Here is a 20,035-nt window from a genome sequence, read left to right on the forward strand (position 1 = left end):
ATAATGGCTAAGTTAAAGAGTTTCACAAAGATTTTTTTGAAAAAGCATTAGTTATACAGGGCTTTTCTTTACTTTTTTTCCCATGTGTACACTTGTGTTTTGGTAACTGTTACACCCACAAATTCTACGGGGAAGCAAATTTGTATGCCTCATTTTCTTTGGGGTACACTGATGTCACTTTCTCTTCCTTAACTCTTTAAACAATGTTGTTAGGCTTGTGTCCCTGTCTGTTTATTATCAGTGAAGGGGAAGGGGATGAGGGGTGTGTAAATTACCAAGTCTCAGCTCTGATATTAGTCCCCCCCACCCCCCACCTATTCTTAAGGAATCTTTCCAAGCTGCATGTCAAGTTCAGTGTCAAAATCCTGATCCTGTGTCTCTTTATTCAGGGATCTTCTGGCCTCTGGGGTTTTTTCCCCTCTGGCTCCTAAAGGCAGCCTTCCAATTTTACTTATTTTGGACTAGGATTCTGACCATTTCTTCCTTCTTTGTGACAAAGATTACTTTCCCATAGGGACAGTGATCTGATCTTATACTGGCAAAATGTTTAACATTTGTGTGAGGACCGAATTCCCGTTAAATATCGCCCTTAGTTTCATCGCCACATGTTACCTTTTTTAGTACTCTTGGAGGCATAAACTTAAAAAAAAGTCCCTGTTCTCAAGATTATAGTTCGTTGGAGAGATGTAGTTTATTTCTAGAAAATGTTTAACAACAATAAAAAGTAAGAGTTGTGACAGTGCAATACATGATTAAGTGCCGTTTGAGCGGGGTTGATGAGAAATAGGTTGCGTGCAGGAGGGAGAGTGCTGTGGGCTGTCGGGGAGGATTTCAAAGGGCAGTAGAACTGCTGCTGATGCTTAAGTGGTGACTAGAATGAGACTGTTATATATGGGGAATGCTCTGACTGGGGATTACCAGTGGTGTATAAAAAAATAATAGCAGCCTCGAGAGAGTAAATGAGATATATGAGCAAAGGAGTATAGAAGGAGATGAGCAGAGATGGAGAGTACCAGAGGACTGGAAAGGAAGGTGGACCAAGAAGTAGTGCCCAGAGTCTAGGAAGGCGAGATTCAGGAAGGAAGGAACAGTCTGCAGAGTTGGCCTCTGCTTGGGGATCAAGAAGGAAAATGAGAAAGTAGGTTATTGGGTTTGGCATTTAGGAGATCTGTGACTTTCCAAGAATGTAGTTAAGTGGAATGATCAGGATTCCAGATAACAGTGGGTGGGTCAGTGAGGATAAATGAGGGTAGAAGTAGCTTCTGTGAGGTATGGAGAAAAAAGTCCAGGTTTTGGAGCCAGACAGTCCTTGGTATAAATTCTGACTCTTCCGTATTCATACTGAATGGGCTTCAACATGTTATTTATCTCTCTGGGCTTCAGTTTTTCTTTTTTGTAAAATAGGGATAACACTCCTATCTTGATGAGATGCTACAAGGTTAGATAATATTGGTATAGCCTTTAATGAAAAAAATAAACTCCCATAGTTGACTGGTAGTTTTCAACCTTTTATTGCCCACAAACAACTAAGGACATCAAAATATTGCCCTCCCTGGGACTTCACTGGTGGCGCAGTGATTAAGGGTCCGCCCGCCAACTCAGAGGGCACGTTCGAACCCTGGTCCAGGAAGATCCCACATGCCGCGGGGCAACTAAGCCCGTGCGCCACAACTACTGAGCTTGCGCTGTAGGGCCCGCGAGCCACAACTACTGAAGCCCGCGGGCCTAGAGCCCGTACTCCTCAACAAGAGAAGCCACTGCAACGAGAAGCCCACACACCACAACGAAGAGTAGCCCCTGCTCGCCGCAACTAGAGAAAGCCTGCGCGCAGCAACAAAGACCCAATGAAGCCCAAAACAAATAAATAAATAAACACATTTAAAAATATATATATATTATCCTCCCTAAAAGTGGCTCACTAGAGCAGTGATTGGTGGTTAGATGTGATGTTTAGTCTTTGTTTTAGATGTCATACCAGATATGGGAAGTTTAGATACTTTAATAAATGTCAGGTAAGATACCAGCCTTTTATTTTTCTAGAAGATATTTCGTGTATCTGAATTTTTCCCACTTTGGTGTCATATTATGCTATCTTTTACTGGCTTGTTGTTACAGACAGAAAAGAGGTGGTAGGATGTAATTGGCTGGATCAACTGTTGCTTTCTTTGTACAGGCTGATTTTGCTTTAATAGCTAGTGTGAGGGTCTGAAATCAGGGAATTATAAACTTCTGATTCCGAGCAAACTACAATTCTCTTGACCTCTTCCGTTTTCTCTTGCAGTGAGCACTGTGTGCTGACTTGGACAGAAAGAGGAATTTATATTTTCCTTCCTCAGAATGTTCAAGTTCTTCTTTGGAGTGAAGTCAAGGGTAATTGTGTTTTTCTTCCTATGTAATTTTTAATCGCATGCTTGTGAAAGATTTAATTATTGTAGGAGGATTCTCTTGCAGTGTAAGAAGTAGAAAATAGAATGAGGTGACATTTCTGTTAAAGATTAACATCATAGGTGTATCCCATTATAAGATACTTACGAAGTATACATTTGTGAATCTATGTATAGTTATTTAGTTATTTTAAATACAATTTTCATTTATTCTTAAACATTAGCAACCACTGCTAAGAATTGAATGGGTTAATTTTTCCCTCTACTTACCCTGAATATTTATCCCTGTTAGAAGTCTTGCTTTAACTCCTGTTTTGTGTCTTAATAATTTAGGGTTGAAAAGTCCTTGTGGGAACAATAGCCATTTTATGTGGCTGAGGCAGAGAAAGTCAATCTCTGTATTCTTCTGGTTTAAACCAGAAATGGAGGAAATAAATCTAGCATTTTTAACATGACTGCTCAGAGAGTGTATCCTGACTTTTGAGTCATTTTCTACTTTGTAAAAACATAAAAAAGATGAAGGAACCATTACATACTGATTTCTCGTGAATTAAGTTTCCTAAAGGTGTCCCGTGAAAACTAGTTTTTTAGGTCATTTCATGGTATTCTGCCAAGACAGGTGTTTTTTCCCGAACAGTTTGTTGATTTACATACTGCACTGAAATCTGTTACTGGTATCAGATTTGTAACTCAGAAATGTGATAGTCTGGCCTCCGAAGTGCCCCCTTTTAAAGTCCCAATTTCTTTTCACAAAACATAGCATTTTTAAAAACAGGATTTTAGATCAGAGAGATGTTTCTTTCTCTGTCTCTTTTATTCTTGATCTTTTTAAAAAGAATAGTGTCTAAGATATGATTTCTTCATTGAAATGCAAGTATAAAAATAGAGGTGAAATTCAATCAAGCCAAACCCTATATAGAAAATGAATCTATTAGAATAATTTCAGCCATCGCAAAAATGGAAAAGGAGTACTTGGTTAATGTCCTGTGTGTTCACCCCTGTGGTTTTTGTAGATATTCAGGATGTGGCTGTCTGTAAGAATGAGCTGTTCTGTTTGCACCTAAATGGGAAGGTCTCCCATCTTTCCCTGTTATCTGTGGAACGTTGTGTGGAACGCCTGCTAAGGAGAGGCCTGTGGAACCTGGCTGCTCAAACTTGCTGTCTTTTCCAGAATTCCGTCATTGCCAGCAGAGTGAGTCAGAAAGCTTACATGTTCATCTGGGTTGTTAAAACCATTCTAGCTTGCAGGATTGTGCTACGCAGTTGCTTGTCTTTATTAGCCTGCTGATTAAGCAGCAGTAAATCCCCAAAGGAAACATGACAGATAAATCTGGAGTGGGGATGGGGGTGAGAAAAACTGTATACTTTCCATTAAAAAAAATCAAATTTACCCACAAATTTATTTGAATTTCAGGCCTTGTTTTTATTAGGTGTTGGGGGTAGGAGTTTATTAATTAATTAATTAATTTTTGCTGTGTTGGGTCTTCGTTTCTGTGCGAGGGCTTTCTCTAGTTGTGGCAAGCGGGGGCCACTCTTCATCGCGGTGCACAGGCCTGTCACTATCGCGGCCTCTCCTGTTGTGGAGCACAGGCTCCAGACACGCAGGCTCAGTAGTTGTGGCTCACAGGCCTAGTTGCTCCGCAGCATGTGGGATCCTCCCGGACCAGGGCTCGAACCTGTGTCCCCTGCATTAGCAGGCAGATTCTCAACCACTGCACCACCAGGGAAGCCCAAGGCCTTGTTTTAAGTGAAATTATTATATGTACAGTAACTCTAAATTCTTAGTTCCTAAGAGAATTCTTATTAAGTCTTTTACTAGCTTTTAAAGCCCTTTTAAAGCACCTTTGAGGTTTTATGTTCTATGTAGACCTCTTTCAATGTATTGGCCATTTGAATATAGATTTAGTTACAAACAGAAAACTCTCCTATTGGTTCTACTTATCCTTTTATTAGGGAAGAAAAACTTTGACTATAGATAAATTGGAACATTTGAAATCTCAGCTGGACTTAACAACCTATGGTGATCTGATTTCCCAACTGGAAGAACTGATCTTAAAATTTGAACCTTTGGATTCAGCTTGTAGCAGTAGAAGAAGCTCCATTTCATCACATGTAGGTATTCTCACTTTTAAAAGGGTTTTGCTGTACAGTAAGGTTGTTCTACATTAGTTTGTACTAATTTACCTCTAGGATCCCAAAACTTACCTTCCTTTCCATGTTGTATATTGTTTGGGGGTGGTGGTGAAGAGGGGGCTTTCTTTCAGGTGTTGGACAACCTTATGAAGCCTTCATTTAGGTGTGTCTTAGAGCTGCATTTTGTTTTGTCATTGTTTATTATGTTCTGTTTGAAAATATACCTCATATAGCCTCCAGAGCAAGTTAAGTTACCCCTAATATGTAATTTCAGATGCTTCATGCCAGCTTGAATCTCAGTGCAGCTCAGGATTGTCTCATTTAATCCTCATTCTCACATTCTCACAGCCAGACTTCATGGAGACCCACTAGAGAAATATGGTAGCATGATGCCATGAGCAGGTGAGAGGGACCTGGCTGCCAGGAGCCTAGACCTTGCTCACCATTTTGTTCTAATAAGCCATAATTGTCGTTAATGACTTGTTGCTTTTAGTGTTTATTTTTCTCTTAAAAAGCTATATCGTGTTATAAATGTTTAACTTTTCTTTATTTCTTTTTAGGAAAGTTTCAGCATCTTGGACTCTGGTATTTATCGTATCATTAATAGTAGAAGAGGCAGTCAGTCAGATGAAGACTCTTGTTCCCTTCACAGCCAAACCCTCTCAGAAGATGAGAGACTTAAAGAATTCACCTCACATCAAGAAGAGGACCAACCAGATCAGTGTTGTGGTTCACACGGAAATGAAGGTAAGGAATGTGTCTTTTATTGGTTGCTGATGTGAAGCAGTTATTTTCTGTGACTTCGTTTGCCAAGATTATCTCATGCATAGAGTTTTCTACAAGGTGTTAATAATTTTTATTAAGTTGTTAGACTTTCCATCCAGACCTATTGATCAGTTCACCATTAGAAGAATGGATTTATGTTTAGTTGGGGTTTTTTTCCCCTCCTGTTTAGGCTAACATTGGTAAATTACCTAATTATTATCATGCATCAAAGTGCTGGAAAGGTTAAGAAAGGAGGTCATTAACCAAAAGAGTGGAACGATTTTATCCTAACCAAATTATTTTCCATTCGGAATGAAAAATTACTACAGTTTTGGGGGTCATTGCCTTCACTTTTCGATGTTCAAGTACTCCTGTGACCGAACTTTTGAGATTAATAGAGACTCTAAGCTTCCTTTCTGACTTGTGGGGATTCAGGGCTAGTAGGAAAAATGAAGGTACCTGTCCAAGTGTTTTATATGTGGACCATCCCATGCTTCTTGTAAAACCTGTGTTCCACTCATTTGTATTTGGGTCAGTTGTGATTTTGGTATTGAATCCTTCATTTCCTTTGCTTCATTCATTTCAGAATTTCTTTAAAGATTAAAAAACTCTTCATGTGATTAGATTTTGTTTTTTCTCCCCAATTCCATTCATCAGACAATGTTTCACATGCTTCAGTGATGTTTGAGACAGATAAGAATGAAACTTTTCTCCCCTTCGGCATTCCACTGTCATTTCGTTCTCCATCTCCTCTTGTGTCTCTTCAGGCTGTCAAGGAAAGGTAAACTCATTAGTCTTGTCATTTAATCCCACTTCTGGTTTTACTTCAGTTGTCATGTTAGGCACTTTTGCGCTGAGAATGGAAAGACATTTTAAATGAGGAAAAAGAAAGTCTCTAGATTATTCCTCATATAGCCTGTTATACAAAGCCGTTTACTTCTCATTTCAATCTTGGGGGAATTTATCTTCCCTCTTTGTTTGAGTACCTGGATATTTGAGTTGTTACAAATGTGTTTTTTTTCTCCCTCAGGCTGAGCAAAAGTTAAAAAATGTTTTTTCCTCATCCCTGATAGGAACAATTTCCATATATCATTAGTCATTTCTTAACTTAATCATTTCTCAGTTTGGGCTCAGAATTGAAGACTCTTCAGAAGTCTTTCTAGCTACTCCATGGGCCCAGAATTGACTTACATGAATTTATGTCCAAGTTTTTCCACTTAAACGTTTTACCATAATAGGATAAAGTCTTCATAATTATAACTTAATAATTATACAATGTGTCACTGAGTCCCTGTATTATGAATATACTAATGATTTCTGTAAAAAAAAAAAAAAGACATTTAAGTTTGAAAGAGAAGACTTCTGTAGCTCCTTCACTGCTAATGGGAGTTTTACTGGATACAAATTTTGCTTTTTCAAAGGATATATTGTGACAAATCAGCAGCTGAGTTTCCTGAAGAAATTCTTCGGCTAGGATGGGGCAGGTTTCACATGGCCTTCTTTGCCGAAGTAAACAGAAACATTGCAGGCACAGCGGCAATTAAAGACCTTTTCTTTAGGATTGAATCAGAGTAGTTTAGTAAATGAAGTAAATCCTTATTATAAATTTTACATGGGCCTTATGTGAAATATGTGATTGATTAAGGAAGTTGCTATAAAGAGTCTTTCTTTATAGCAAGTAAAGAAAGACTTGCTAAGTCCAAGTTGCCTTCAGGGACTGACAGGAACATAGAGAACTCAGATACTGAAATTTTCATTCTTGGCAGTAATGAGATTCTTTTCATATTAGTTTATTGGTATTTGACTTCCAGCGTTTCTAGCTTTGTGCGTAAAACTACTGAGAAGATTGGCACCCTTCATACGAGCCCTGATCTGAAAGTGAGACCAGAACCCAGGTGTGATGAGCAGTCATGTGAAGAGGATGTGGGTCCAGTCACTTGCCCAAAGGAGGAAGACACTGAGTAAGCCATTGCAGAGAAATCTGTGTAAATTCTAGAGGATACAATTGTCGGTTTGAAGAGAGCCATAAACCATGTCGTCTTGAAGAAGACACATGTATGACTCTGTTCATTGTAGATTATTTGCATAGCTTATAAAAACTGAATACCACAGAGTAAGTGTTGGAAAATTACACCAACCCATAACAAGTCTGTTGAGACAGAATTTTAATTTAGCACCTCTTCTTCCATCTTTCCCCTGAACAACTTCCCTCACCTCCAAATCTCTTCAAACTTCTGCAATGTTAGAGAAGGAGTATTAGAGTAAGAGTAGGATGACCAAGGATATAGGCCTTGTTCTGGTTCTGCTTCTGACTAGCATGTGACGTTGGTGACGCCCTCTGGCCTGTAAGATGAGAGCATTGGCATTAATGTCGTCACGTGCCTTCCTATGGTATGCTGGTGGCATAGTCCTTATGTAGTGGAGTTGTAGCAGAGCCCTTGGTCTGGCACAGTGTGAAGTATCTTGTCCATCTGGTCTCTGCCTTTTCTCATAATTCAGGGGATCTGGGCATTGGAGGCAGGCAAGCTCAGCACTCACACAGGAATTGAGATAGACCCACAGGGCCAGTGTATACTGACTGGACATTCAGATGAGAAAAAAGGTGTGTTACCCTTAGAGTAACTTAGTTATGAATCCGTATGTATATCGGGAAAAAAGTGTAGATAGTGCTGTGGCATTTAAGGCAGCCCTCAGTCTGACGTTAGCCCACCTTTCCAGCTTCATTTCCAACCACGTCTTTCTAAGCACTCTAAATTCTAGTCATGTCAGAGAAGTGGGTGTGTACACCTCACTACTTTTCTTCATGCTGTTTCTCCCACCTGCAGTATTTTCCCCCCATTTTTCCTAACGCAAATACACCTCCTCAGGAAAGCTTCTCGTGATTGCCTAGTCAGAATAATTATTCCTTTTTCTGTGCTTTCGGATCACAGTGCTTGTGCTGCTCTTTAGCATTCATTCTATTCTTTTTTATATTACAGTTGTTTTCTTGCCTTTCTTTCTGACTAGGGCTTACTCTGACTTGAACTTACTCATCTTGAAGCCATGGACCATTTTTTATACTCATCTGTTTGTTTCATGTATCATTAAGTACAATACCTACCACTTAGTGAGCACTTAGAAATATTTGCCCAAGAAGGTTCTAATCCCCTTTAACTCTTCTCACACTTCTCTAGGGGAAAAGAAGAAGTAACTAGTCAACCTCCAGAAGAGGACAAGTTTCAAGAGCTCAGAATGGCAACAGCAGAAGCAATGTGAGTATTTATGGGTGAGAAAGTTTTATAGAGAGTGGGAATGACTTTTTGAGATCATTAGTAGTGGTCCTGAGACAGTGTGGGGCAGAGGCAGTTTCATTTGGAATTGAAATTCATGAATTAATACAAAGGTAATGTTCTCTGTGTTGTTGTCTTGCTACTGAGATAATTGTTATTTAAAGAATTGAAAAGTAACATTTATTCTGGATAAGTAATGTTGTATCTGTTAGGCTTATTTAGCATGAAACAATTTGTTTTTGAAAAACCACATAAAACATAAATTTCTTACTTGTCTGTCTTATATAGGACCAAGCTACAGGACCCACTGGTATTGTTTGAACCACAGTCTCTGAAAATGGTTTTACAGGAGTGGCTTTCACAGTTAGAAAAAACATTTGCCATGAAGGACTTTTCAGGCATTTCAGATACTGGCAACTCATCCATGGAATCAAACCAGGGTATGCTATTGCTTGATGAGTCAAAAAAGGGAATATTAGACGAAGAAGATGAAAAAGAAAAAAGGAGCTCTTTAGGCAATGAAGAAACGGTTGATCAAGCAGCGTGTGACTCTGTAAATAGTCTGAGGGAGTCCCTGGATGATGACATTTTTCAAGTATGTTCTCCATGCAGTATACCAGGCAGTCTTCAGAAGGACCTGGCTGAAGTGACAACATTGTGTTTGGAACTGAATGTATTGAATTCTGAGATCAAAAGTGCAAGTAGACATGTAGACCACACTTTGCAACAGTGCTCTCCTGAAATTCTGGCTTGTCAGTTCCTAAAGAAGTACTTTTTTCTTCTGGACTTGAAAAGAGCAAAGGAGAGCATCAAGCTGAGTTATACTAACAGTCCTTGTGTTTGGGATACTTTTATTGAAGGATTGAAAGGTAATAATCAGATTGCCTTACCAATAGAGGACAGTAGCATCTTGGCATTTTTGAGTTTAAAGAAGAAGATTTAAGTAGAAAATCACCTCTGTTCTGGTCAACCATCCCTTCAGTTTTCCACTCAATTTAGTCTTTTGTTGCTTTTTTTTTTCTGTTGAGATTGCTCACTTTTTTTTTTTAATTGAAGTATAGTTGATTTACAACTCAATTTAATTTGTAATAGTTCTTGCAACTATTATAAGAAGCTAGTTTTATTTCTCTCACAGTCATTCAGAAAATGATACAGCAATGTTGGAGAAGTTGGGTTTAAGTAAAATTTTATAAGTGCAGATATATGAAAACCAGAAAATCCCTCTTGTAACTTACTAATATAGAGATAATATATACCATTTATTGAGTACTCACCAAGTGCCAGATAATATGCTAAACACTTTGCCAGCATTCTTTCATTTCATCCTTACAACACTTTGGAGTAGATGGTGTTATTCTGTTTAATAAGTAAGGAAACTGAGGCACAGAGAGATTATAATAGTTGAGTAGGCTAAACTTCTGTAATATCTCATAATAACTCAGATACAATATAATAACTCAGATATGGTAGTTTATTTCTTGCTCATATATCAGCCCAGGACAGATGTTCCAGGTCAGTGGGCAGCTCTCTTGCATGTGGTAACTCAGGGTTCCAAGTTCCTTCCATTTTTTTGGTCTCTATCCTCCCTTAGGGCTGATGATTAAGACTGGGTTGCTATGTCCAGGGGGAAGCATGTGGAAGAGGCAGACAGGCTCTTACAGGGAGGTGTGGCCTGGTAGTGGCTTACATCTCTTCTGTTGGTGAGAATTCTATCTCATGGCCCCACCTAACTGCAAAGGAGTCTGGGAAATGACCTCTCCAGGTGTCTAGAAGGAAGAGGATGGACATGGGTCAGGAGCTTGCATGTCTGCCTCAGAGATTTTGGTGGGCAGTCAGCAGCCTCTACTTCACACTTGATTGAAGGTCACACTGTTGGTCATCCTCATGTAGACACCAGCTTTCATACCCTAGAGGCCATGCCTGCCCTTTCTACTACATAGTCCCATGTTTTTGAACAGGTGGATTTTCTTAACTCAAAACTCTGAATAACAGATGTCATGTTTCTAATAATTGATGTAGACTCTAAGCAAACATTTCATTCATTACCAAAAGTGAGTAGTCACAAGTAGAGATACATTTTTATATTATCTGACTTAAAGAGCTTTAAGGTTTCTAGAAACAAGGATCTATGGTTACAGTTCTGCCTCAATTCACATTTAGCAGTTAAAAGCATAAGAAATGATTTCAGCTTCTTTTTCTGAATTGAGGTAGACTGTCTTTTATGTTGAAGTAAGAAGAGTTATTTCTTTTCAAATAAGTTCAAATGTTTGATATTACTTACTGGAAATTTGCTATATCTGTCTCTATTATGTGATTGTACCCAACCTTGGTTACAGGAAAATAGCAAAAAAAAAATAACCACTTCATCAACCTGAGTGGTTAACTTATTGCCAGAGCTGGCTGGAGCAAGTGTGGTGGGTGTTTGAGATGATGCAGCTGCTTCCAAATTGAATTTAAGGGGATAAGTTTGGCTTAGCGCCCACCCAATCATAAAGCTTTCCCTCACTTCATATGCTCTAAATGATGGCCTTCTCCTCTAAATCCCTTTAAATACTTACTGTCTGACCCAGTCAAATTGGAAATAATGAAACTGGGAAAAATTGATATTTTTTTTAAACAAATATATCGGAAATTGAAGGTTTGGCTCTTTAGAAATGGTCTATTGAACAGGTTCTACTCTTCTAATGATGTTGTAATCATGAAAACAGCTTTGGAACTGTTCTTTGGGATTTATCTTCAGAGCTAGTTGAAAACTTCTTGAAAAAACTCATTTTACTTTAGATTCATATATATGTAAACATATTTTTTAACTACAAGTAGTTTTAACTAGATCTTCACTCACTTTATTTACACACTTGGCTTTAAATGACTCGGCTATTCCCCAAAGTCAGATCTTCCTTTGGAGGAAGATTTGCTATAACTGATGTTTTTTAAAAATAGGTAAAATATTTTTAAGTTAATTTAATTAAATTTAATTAACTAATTTTGTTCCAAAAGATTGATTAGGGATATCAGTTCTAGAAAAAAACTGAAGAATTTGGCATTGATGGTAGAAATATAGCTTATATATATATTAGCTTGCATATATAATAGCTTATATATGTAATACATATATTACATATATAAAGGGTACATTTTCTTTTTTTTTTTTTTGCGGTACACGGGCCTCTCACTGCTGTGGCCTCTCCCGTTGCGGAGCACAGGCTCCGGATGCGCAGGCTCAGTGGCCATGGCTCACGGGCCCAGCCGCTCCGTGGCATGTGGGATCCTCCCAGACCAGGGCATGAACCCGCGTCCCCTGCATTGGCAGGCAGACTCTCAACCACTGCGCCACCAGGGAAGCCCTAAAGGGCACATTTTCAATGGTAATAGTCATGTATTGGTTATCTGTTCCTTTATCTTGTTTAAAACTTCCAATATGCTTTGCCTCCCAATTTGATTTTTTTTTAACATCTTTATTGGAGTATAATTGCTTTACAATGGTGTGTTAGTTTTTGCTTTATAACAAAGTGAATCAGTTATACATATGCATATGTTCCCATATCTCTTCCCTCTTGCATCTCCCTCCCTCCCACCCTCCCTATCCCACCCCTCTAGGTGGTCACAAAGCACTGAGCTGATCTCCCCGTGCTACGCAGCTGCTTCCCACTAGCTATCTATTTTACGTTTGGTAGTGTATATATGTCCATGCCACTCTCTCACTTTGTCACAGCTTACCCTTCCCCCTCCCCATATCCTCAACTCCATTCTCTAGTAGGTCTGTGTCTTTATTCCCGTCTTGCCGCTAGGTTCTTCATGACTTTTTTTATTTTTCGTTAGATTCCATATATATGTGTTAGCATACAGTATTTGTTTTTCTCTTTCTGACTTACTTCACTCTGTATGACAGACTCTAGGTCCATCCACCTTACTACAAATAACTCAATTTCATTTCTTTTTATGGCTGAGTAATATTCCATTGTATATATGTGCCACATCTTCTTTATCCATTCATCTGTCGATGGACACTTAGGTTGCTTCCATGTCCTGACTATTGTAAATAGAGCTGCAATGAACATTTTGGTACATGACTCTTTTTGAATTATGGTTTTCTCAGGGTATATGCCCAGTAGTGGGATTGCTGGGTCATATGGTAGTTCTATTTGTAGTTTTTTAAGGAACCTCCATACTGTTCTCCATAGTGGCTGCATCAATTTACATTCCCACCAACAGTGCAAGAGAGGTCCGTTTTCTCCACACCCTTTCCAGCATTTATTGTTTCTAGATTTTTTGATGATGGCCATTCTGACCAGTGTGAGATGATATCTCATTGTAGTTTTGATTTGCATTTCTCTAATGATTAATGATGTTGAGCATTCTTTCATGTGTTTGTTGGCAATCTGTATATCTTCTTTGGAGAAATGTCTATTTAGGTCTTCTGCTCATTTTTGGATTGGGTTGTTTGTTTTTTTATTATTGAGCTGCATGAGCTGCTTGTAAATTTTGGAGATTAATCCTTTGTCAGTTGCTTCATTTGCAAATATTTTCTCCCATTCTGAGGGTTGTCTTTTGGTCTTGTTTATGGTTTCCTTTGCTGTGCAAAAGCTTTTAAGTTTCATTAGGTCCCATTTGTTTATTTTTGTTTTTATTTCCATTTCTCTAGGAGGTGGGTCAAAAAGGATCTTGCTGTGATTTATGTCATAGAGTGTCCTGCCTATGTTTTCTTCTAAGAGTTTGATAGTGTCTGGCCTTACATTTAGGTCTTTAATCCATTTTGAGTTTATTTTTGTGTATGGTGTTAGGGAGTGTTCTAATTTCATACTTTTACATGTACCTGTCCAGTTTTCCCAGCACCACTTATTGAAGAGTCTGTCTTTTCTGCACTGTGTATTCTTGCCTCCTTTATCAAAGATAGGGTGACCATATGTGTGTGGGTTTATCTCTGGGCTTTCTATCCTGTTCCACTGATCTATATTTCTGTTTTTGTGCCAGTGCCATACTGTCTTGATTACGCAATTTGATTTTAAAGTTCTTAAAAGCAGAGGTTGTCTCTTGTTCTGTTTTTGTCTCTCCTATGATGCTTTACAAATGTTGGGACTTGCACACAGTAGGTGCATGACTAATGATTGTTGATTAATGTGTTCATGAATAAAATATTTACCGCTATGAGATGAAGGGAAAGGGGTGTGCTTTGTCTTTTAGAAATGGCAAGTTCCAATCCTACATATATAAAGATGGAAGAAGGAGACCTTCCAACAAGATTAAAGTTATTGGATGACTTGGTCTCTTTTGACAGTCCTTTGTTGATTGCTTATGCTACCCGGTGAGTGGTCTTGTATGTTGTTTATGTGAACTAAAGCACAGACATTTTCTTTGTCTCAGTCTGTAAAGTTTTACTCTGTTACATGTTGAGCAGCTTCTTGTTAGTATATTTATTTTCATTTCTAATAAATACATAGATAATGTAACCAAGTTATATTATCTTACTGAAGTTGGAGACTAACATGTTTTGTTTTTAAATGCAGATTGTATGAGAAATTTGGAGAATCTGCCCTTCGATCCTTAATCAGGTTTTATCCATCCATTTTGCCTTCAGATGTCATGCAACTTTGTCATCATCATCCTGCTCAGTTTTTGGCTTATTTAGACAGTCTGGTAAAATCAAGGCCTGAAGATCAACGGTGAGAAGGAGAGAATATTTGCGGACCCTCCTTTTTTTTTTGGACTCTCTTTTGATAGGGCACTGTTTCTCTAGTATAAGCAGTTGGAACATTTATACTATTAACTGCCACAGGATTGAGGCACCTGCTATGGAAGAGGAGGATTTTGGCAGTTGTGTTCCATTCTTTCACAATTCACAGCACACACCACAAATGTGCACATAACCCACACTTCTCTTTCCTCCCTCTCTCCCTCTCAGAAATTCTCAGATCAACAGTGTAAAATTAAACTCCGCTTCAAGGCCTATGCTAAGACAGATAAGCTTCCTTGTTGTCTCTGCCAGTGAGTGGATTTGCTGCCACCTTTTTGTTGGTGATATATCCCAGCTTTTTGTGGGTGGATCTCAGTTACAGCTCTTAACTTCTTTGGGCTGAGGCCTCACTTCCTATCTCCACATGGCAGTGAACACACATGTCCTTTGGTTATTGAGAATGACAACTTCCCCCCTCTGTTTCTTCTGATTGGTTCACATTTGCTATACTGGTATTTATTTCTCCTTTTTTTTTTTTGGCCCCTTGGTATTTTCCTTATTATCTTGAAGCTCAACTGTTCAGTTAAAAGGCTATTATATTTTCACCAGCATTTCTATACATTTTGTAGCAGAAGAGTTTTCAAGTTATTTCATCCACTGTCTTGATCCCTTAATAACATTTTCTTCACATCTGCACATTTTATCTTTCCTTTCTCAGCATGAATATTGGTGATTTTTTTCCCCAACTTTCTCTTAGGTCATTCTTCCTTGAGTCCCTCCTACAACCAGAGTCTTTAAGATTGGACTGGCTGCTGTTGGCAGTGTCCCATGATGCTCCCCCAAGCACCAGCACTATGGACGATGAAGGAGACCCCAGGTATAGAAGGAGTCCTGTTTCTAAGCTCTGCTGCTCCTTTGGAATGGAACCAGTTTATTCACATATAGCATTCTGGGCTTACTTCAGGAATAGCTATGGAAGCGACTGACTCAAGTCACGGTAGTAATCAGATTGAGTGTACTGCTTAGTGGTTCTGAACATTTTTTGAATCACAGACCCTCTAAGAATCTGATGATTCCTCTCAGAAAAATGCACATTCATACAAAATTTTGCACATGATTGCAGAGAATTAAACTGGGCTACTGAAACTCTTTTCATGGACCAACATAAGAGACCTTGGTGACTAAACCTGTGTTAGAAGAAAATTGTTAGAAAATTGTGTGTGTGTGTGTGTGTGTGTGTGTGTGTGTGTGTGTTTTCTTCCTAGAAATTTGCCAAGGGATTTTTAGATGTAACCTGATGTAGGATTTTTTTTTAACTTTGACTCTTTTTTTAAAGCTTTTCTAGTACATTTTAAAAACTTTTAATTAATTTATTTTTTGGCTGCATTGGGTCTTCGTTGCTGTGCACGGGCTTTCTCTAGTTGTGGTGAGCGGTGGCTTCTCTTGTTGAGGAGCATGGGCTCTAGGAGCGTGGGCTTCAGTAGTTGTGGCACATAGGCTCAGTAGTTGTGGCTCACGGGCTCTAGATTTGCAGGCTCAGTAGTTGTGGAGCATGGGCTTAGTTGCTCCGCGGCATGTGGAATCTTCCCGGACCAGGGATTGAACCCGTGTCCCCTGCATTGGCAGGCGGATTCTTAACCTTTGCACCACTGGGGAAGTCCCTGATTAGGATTTTTTAAAAAAAAAATTCATAAAAAATACATACTGTTACTTGTAATCTATCAGAAATATTCCTTGTGTTTTCCTCCAGGAGAAACTTTTTAAAAGCTCCCAAAATGCCTATTTTATATGCCTAGAGAAAAAGGTCTGGAAGGATATAAAATGGCTATCTGTGAGTGATGGAATTATGAGCTTCTTTCTTTTGATTACTAAAATATATAATTAAAAAAAATAAACAGGTATTTGTCATTGGAAAAATAGCTATTTTAATTTTTCAAAGGCCAAGTAGAAATGTTTGAAAAATATAATAATGGAAAAAATGTAATTAAACTCTGATCTTACGTATCAGCTGACGAATAAGCATTTTTGTAGAGTTTATTTCCTGTCTAATTTACTGATTTTTTTTCATTTTTCAGGCCTCATTCCCACTTGTTTTCCTGGGGCTACAGTCAGCTAATCCTTCATCTAATTAAACTTCCTGCAGATTTTACAACAAAAGAGAAAGTGACTGACATCTGTAGGTCTCATGGGTAAGTGAGAATTTTCCTAGAAGCTGAAGTTAGGATTAGAATCATTTTAGTTGGTAACTTTGTAGTTAGGGGCCTGAACGGATATGCTTTGTCATTTGGGATTTTTTTTTTTTTGCTACATAAAGGTGGCTTTTTGTTTTAAGTGATAATAAACATCTTTTTTTGTCTTAAATTTTGAGTGTATTTTATTTTGTGTGTGGAAGAGACTGGTCCTTGCTCATTCCTCTCTCCCCCTTTTGCTTAGTTGTTAGCCCGGTTCTCAGGTTTATTTAATTAAGCACCAGACTGTGTGATACAAGTTATAATTGATACAGTTTCGGAGAAGGGAGAGATCAGAATGGGCTTGGTAGAATGGCTGGTGAAGGACTCAGGGAGGAGGTGAGACTTTGAGGTAAGCCCTAAGCCTGGGTAGGATTTGTATTCAAACAGGAGCCAGGAGGAGGGCAAGTCAAGTGAGAGAAACAGCAAGAGCAAAGCCATGAAAAACTGACATTGCTTTTTATCTGTACCACATATTCGTCAGTTATTCATGGCCTGAAGATGTTATCTTATGGCTTTACCTGGATTACAGTCTTTTGGAGATAGGGACATGTGTCTTGCTTTTCCCTCATTATGCATAATTCATAAAGTGGTAGGCACTTGGTACATATTTGTTCACTGATAATGAGGGATGAGACTGGCTAGGTTGTGGGTCATGAGATCATATAGGACCTTGAAAGGTGGTTAGAAGAATTTAGTTATCAGCAGAGACCCTTTTAGGTACAAAAATGACAGGATAAAATGGAGGTTTCTGGAGATCATTTCTGGTTTCATACATGAGAAAGATTGGAGACGAGAAAGGAAGGCCAGCTAGGAAGCTGGTGCAGTAATTCAGGTATGACCAAATTGATTCTAGGTCAGCAGAAGGAGCACATCTAATGGCACATTTCAAAGGAAAATGCAGTGGGACCTGTAGATACTGGGTATAGCAAATGAAGGAAGGGGAAGAGTCAAGGAGAACTTACAAAGTTTGCATACTTGGGGAAGAAATATGCTAGTTTGTTATTGAACCTTAAAGTTTGTGAAGTATATAAGCTTAAATGTCTCATAATTGGGGCTTGGCCTCAAATGTTAGTATTTATCACTAGCTTTATTTTTTTTCTTAAATGCTCTAGATCAGGGCTGTCTAATAGAATTTTCTGAGGCAGTGGAAATATTCTATCACGCTGTCCAGTATGGTAGCCACTAGTCACATGTGGCCATTAAGTACTTGAAATATGTATTGGTCAACTGAAGAACTGACTTTTAAATTTTATTTAATTTAAATGTAAGTAGCCACATGTGGCTAATATCTACAGTATTGGACCACACAGCTCCAGATAAATTCACTGCCTTTTATTCCTCTCTCCAACTTTGGTCTCTTTCAAGTTTCTGGCCTGGATATCTTATCCTCTGTTTGGAGCTGGGGAGAAGAAGAGAGGCCTTCACGAATATTGTGTATCTGAATGATATGAGCCTGATGGAAGGGGACAATGGTATGTAAATCCCAATCGGTTATTCTTGGTTACAGTATTTTAGAAGTCACTACAGACTATTCAATAAAGAAATTTGCTAAATATTTCAATGATCATTTATGTTATTCTAGCTAGCTGTCACATTTTTGGAGTTTTTTTTTTTTTTAATCTGTACTACTTGGTATACCATGAAATCATAACTAGAAATAAACTACAGGCAACTTTTCTGTTTCACGAGTGCCTACCATGTGAGGCATTATATTGATACCTAATGCTTTTCCATATGCTGTTTAAATGAGATATTAAACCTGTGGGATAGTTACTATTATTTCGATTTTTAAAAAGTTATGATTGAGGCCCAGAAAAAGGATAATTAGTTTCCCCACAGTCATACAACTAGTTAATGCTGGAGCTGGTGTTCAGGCCAGGTCTGACCATCTCTAAAGCTTGTGCTCAGGTTTTTTGATCTGCATCATGTTGCCATTTTACACAGCCCAAAGTTAGAGATCATTAAGATGAACTTAGAGTAGCAGTCAGATTTTCCTAAGCCTTTACAGGTACTTAGGGTTTGTTTTTGTTTTTGTTTTTTTAATTTTCGTGAATTCAATACAGATAAAATGGCAGTCAGGAGGCCAGGACTTTGACACACTGATTTCTGAAGTCTGAGAGTTCATCCTGCACTCAGAGAGGTGGTCTTGGTCTGTTTTGTAGTGTTACTTTATTCATCTCAAGCAGAGATGCCAGCAGCATGACATCAGGATCCTTCATCTAGCAGTGTGATCTACAGCCTTTTTCAGCCCTATTTCTGTAGAAGAAGAAAAGTTACAACCAAGCAAAGAAACCAGATGACTGGCAAAGAGATAGCCTCAGGTGTCACAGTTACAGCAATAATAACTGAATCATCTTTGTTTCAAACATGAAACAAGAGGGTCACATGGTTTTGTAGAACTATAGATGTGTTCACTTTGGAAAAATAACCAGAAAAGTTAAGATATAAATGGTTTATGCTTTTAAAGTTACAACATGATGTTTGTTATAGAAAAAAATGGAAAATCTAGGAAGAATGAAGAAGATATCACCTAAAATTCTTCCCACCCAGATAAAAGTACTCTTAATATTTTGTTAATATAATAATAATAGCTATTCTTACCCTTGGTGTATTAAATGGGAGTCTTTTCTTGACATTTTTCTCTCCTAACTTATATTTCACTTCAAAGAATGTTGCTTTTGCTGCCAAATATATATCTCATATCTATCTACTTTCTTTGGCTCCACCACGGTCATTCTGATCCCAGCTACTTGCCTGGTTACTGCAATAACTTTATAATTGGCCTTCTGGTTTCCATTCTTGCCCATCTTTAACCGATTTTCCTTAGAGCCGCCAGAATGGTTCTTTTTTTTTTTAATTAAAAAAATTTTTATTGAGATAACATTGGTTTATAACATTATATAAGTTTTATGTGTACAACATTATATTTCCACTTTTGTATACCCTGCAGTGTACTCACCACTAAAAATTTAGTTTCCATCTGTCACCGTGTTTGTTCCCTTTTACCCATTTCACCCTGCCCCCACTCCATCCCCTCTGGTAACCACTACTTTGTTCTTTGCATCTACATGTTTGTTTTTGTTTGGTTTGTTCATTTATTTTGTTTTTGTTTGTTTTTGTATTCCACAAATGAGTGAGATCATATGGTGTTTGTCTTTCTCTGTCTGACTTACTTCACTTGGCATAATATGCCCAAGGTCCATCCATGTTGTCACAAATGGCAAGATTTCTTCTTTTTTTTTATGGCTGAGAAGTATTCCATTACGTGTATGTGTGTGTGTGTGTATGTGTGTGTGTGTATCACATCTTCTTTATCCATTCATCTATCGATGGGCACTTAGGTTACTTCCATATCTTGGCTATTATAAATAATGTTGCAGTGAACATAGGGGTGCATATATCTTTTCCAATTAGTGTTTTCATATTCTTTGGATAAATACTCAGAAGTGGGATTGCTGGATCATATGGTAGTTCTATTTTCAGCTTTTTGAGGAACCTCCATGCTGTTTTCCCCAGTGGCTGCACCAACTTACATTCCCACCAACAGTGCACAGGGTTCCCTTTTCTCCATATCCTTGCCAA

At 38.3% G+C, this 20,035-nt stretch overlaps 1 protein-coding gene across 5 annotated transcripts in view; it reads left to right on the forward strand.

Moving 5' to 3' along the window:
- HPS5 (HPS5 biogenesis of lysosomal organelles complex 2 subunit 2) overlaps nucleotides 1–20,035 on the forward strand; it is a 45,032-nt gene that overhangs the window by 15,595 nt on the left and 9,402 nt on the right. For 4 of the 5 annotated variants that reach the window (XM_079929029.1, XM_079929030.1, XM_079929032.1 and 1 more), the window contains 13 exons: nucleotides 2,282–2,370; nucleotides 3,398–3,576; nucleotides 4,338–4,496; nucleotides 5,078–5,264; nucleotides 5,940–6,063; nucleotides 7,094–7,243; nucleotides 8,456–8,533; nucleotides 8,840–9,420; nucleotides 13,733–13,853; nucleotides 14,056–14,211; nucleotides 14,980–15,099; nucleotides 16,298–16,411; nucleotides 17,819–17,925. In XM_079929029.1, coding sequence (XP_079785155.1) covers nucleotides 2,282–2,370; nucleotides 3,398–3,576; nucleotides 4,338–4,496; nucleotides 5,078–5,264; nucleotides 5,940–6,063; nucleotides 7,094–7,243; nucleotides 8,456–8,533; nucleotides 8,840–9,420; nucleotides 13,733–13,853; nucleotides 14,056–14,211; nucleotides 14,980–15,099; nucleotides 16,298–16,411; nucleotides 17,819–17,925 — 2,165 coding nt within the window. Of the gene's footprint in view, nucleotides 1–2,281; nucleotides 2,371–3,397; nucleotides 3,577–4,337; nucleotides 4,497–5,077; nucleotides 5,265–5,939; nucleotides 6,064–7,093; nucleotides 7,244–8,455; nucleotides 8,534–8,839; nucleotides 9,421–13,732; nucleotides 13,854–14,055; nucleotides 14,212–14,979; nucleotides 15,100–15,972; nucleotides 16,232–16,297; nucleotides 16,412–17,818; nucleotides 17,926–20,035 lie in introns of those variants that run through there. The other variant, XM_079929033.1, reaches the window with a different exon arrangement.

This window comes from Stenella coeruleoalba, assembly GCF_951394435.1.
Source record: "Stenella coeruleoalba genome assembly, chromosome: 8".
NCBI lineage: Eukaryota > Metazoa > Chordata > Mammalia > Artiodactyla > Delphinidae > Stenella > Stenella coeruleoalba.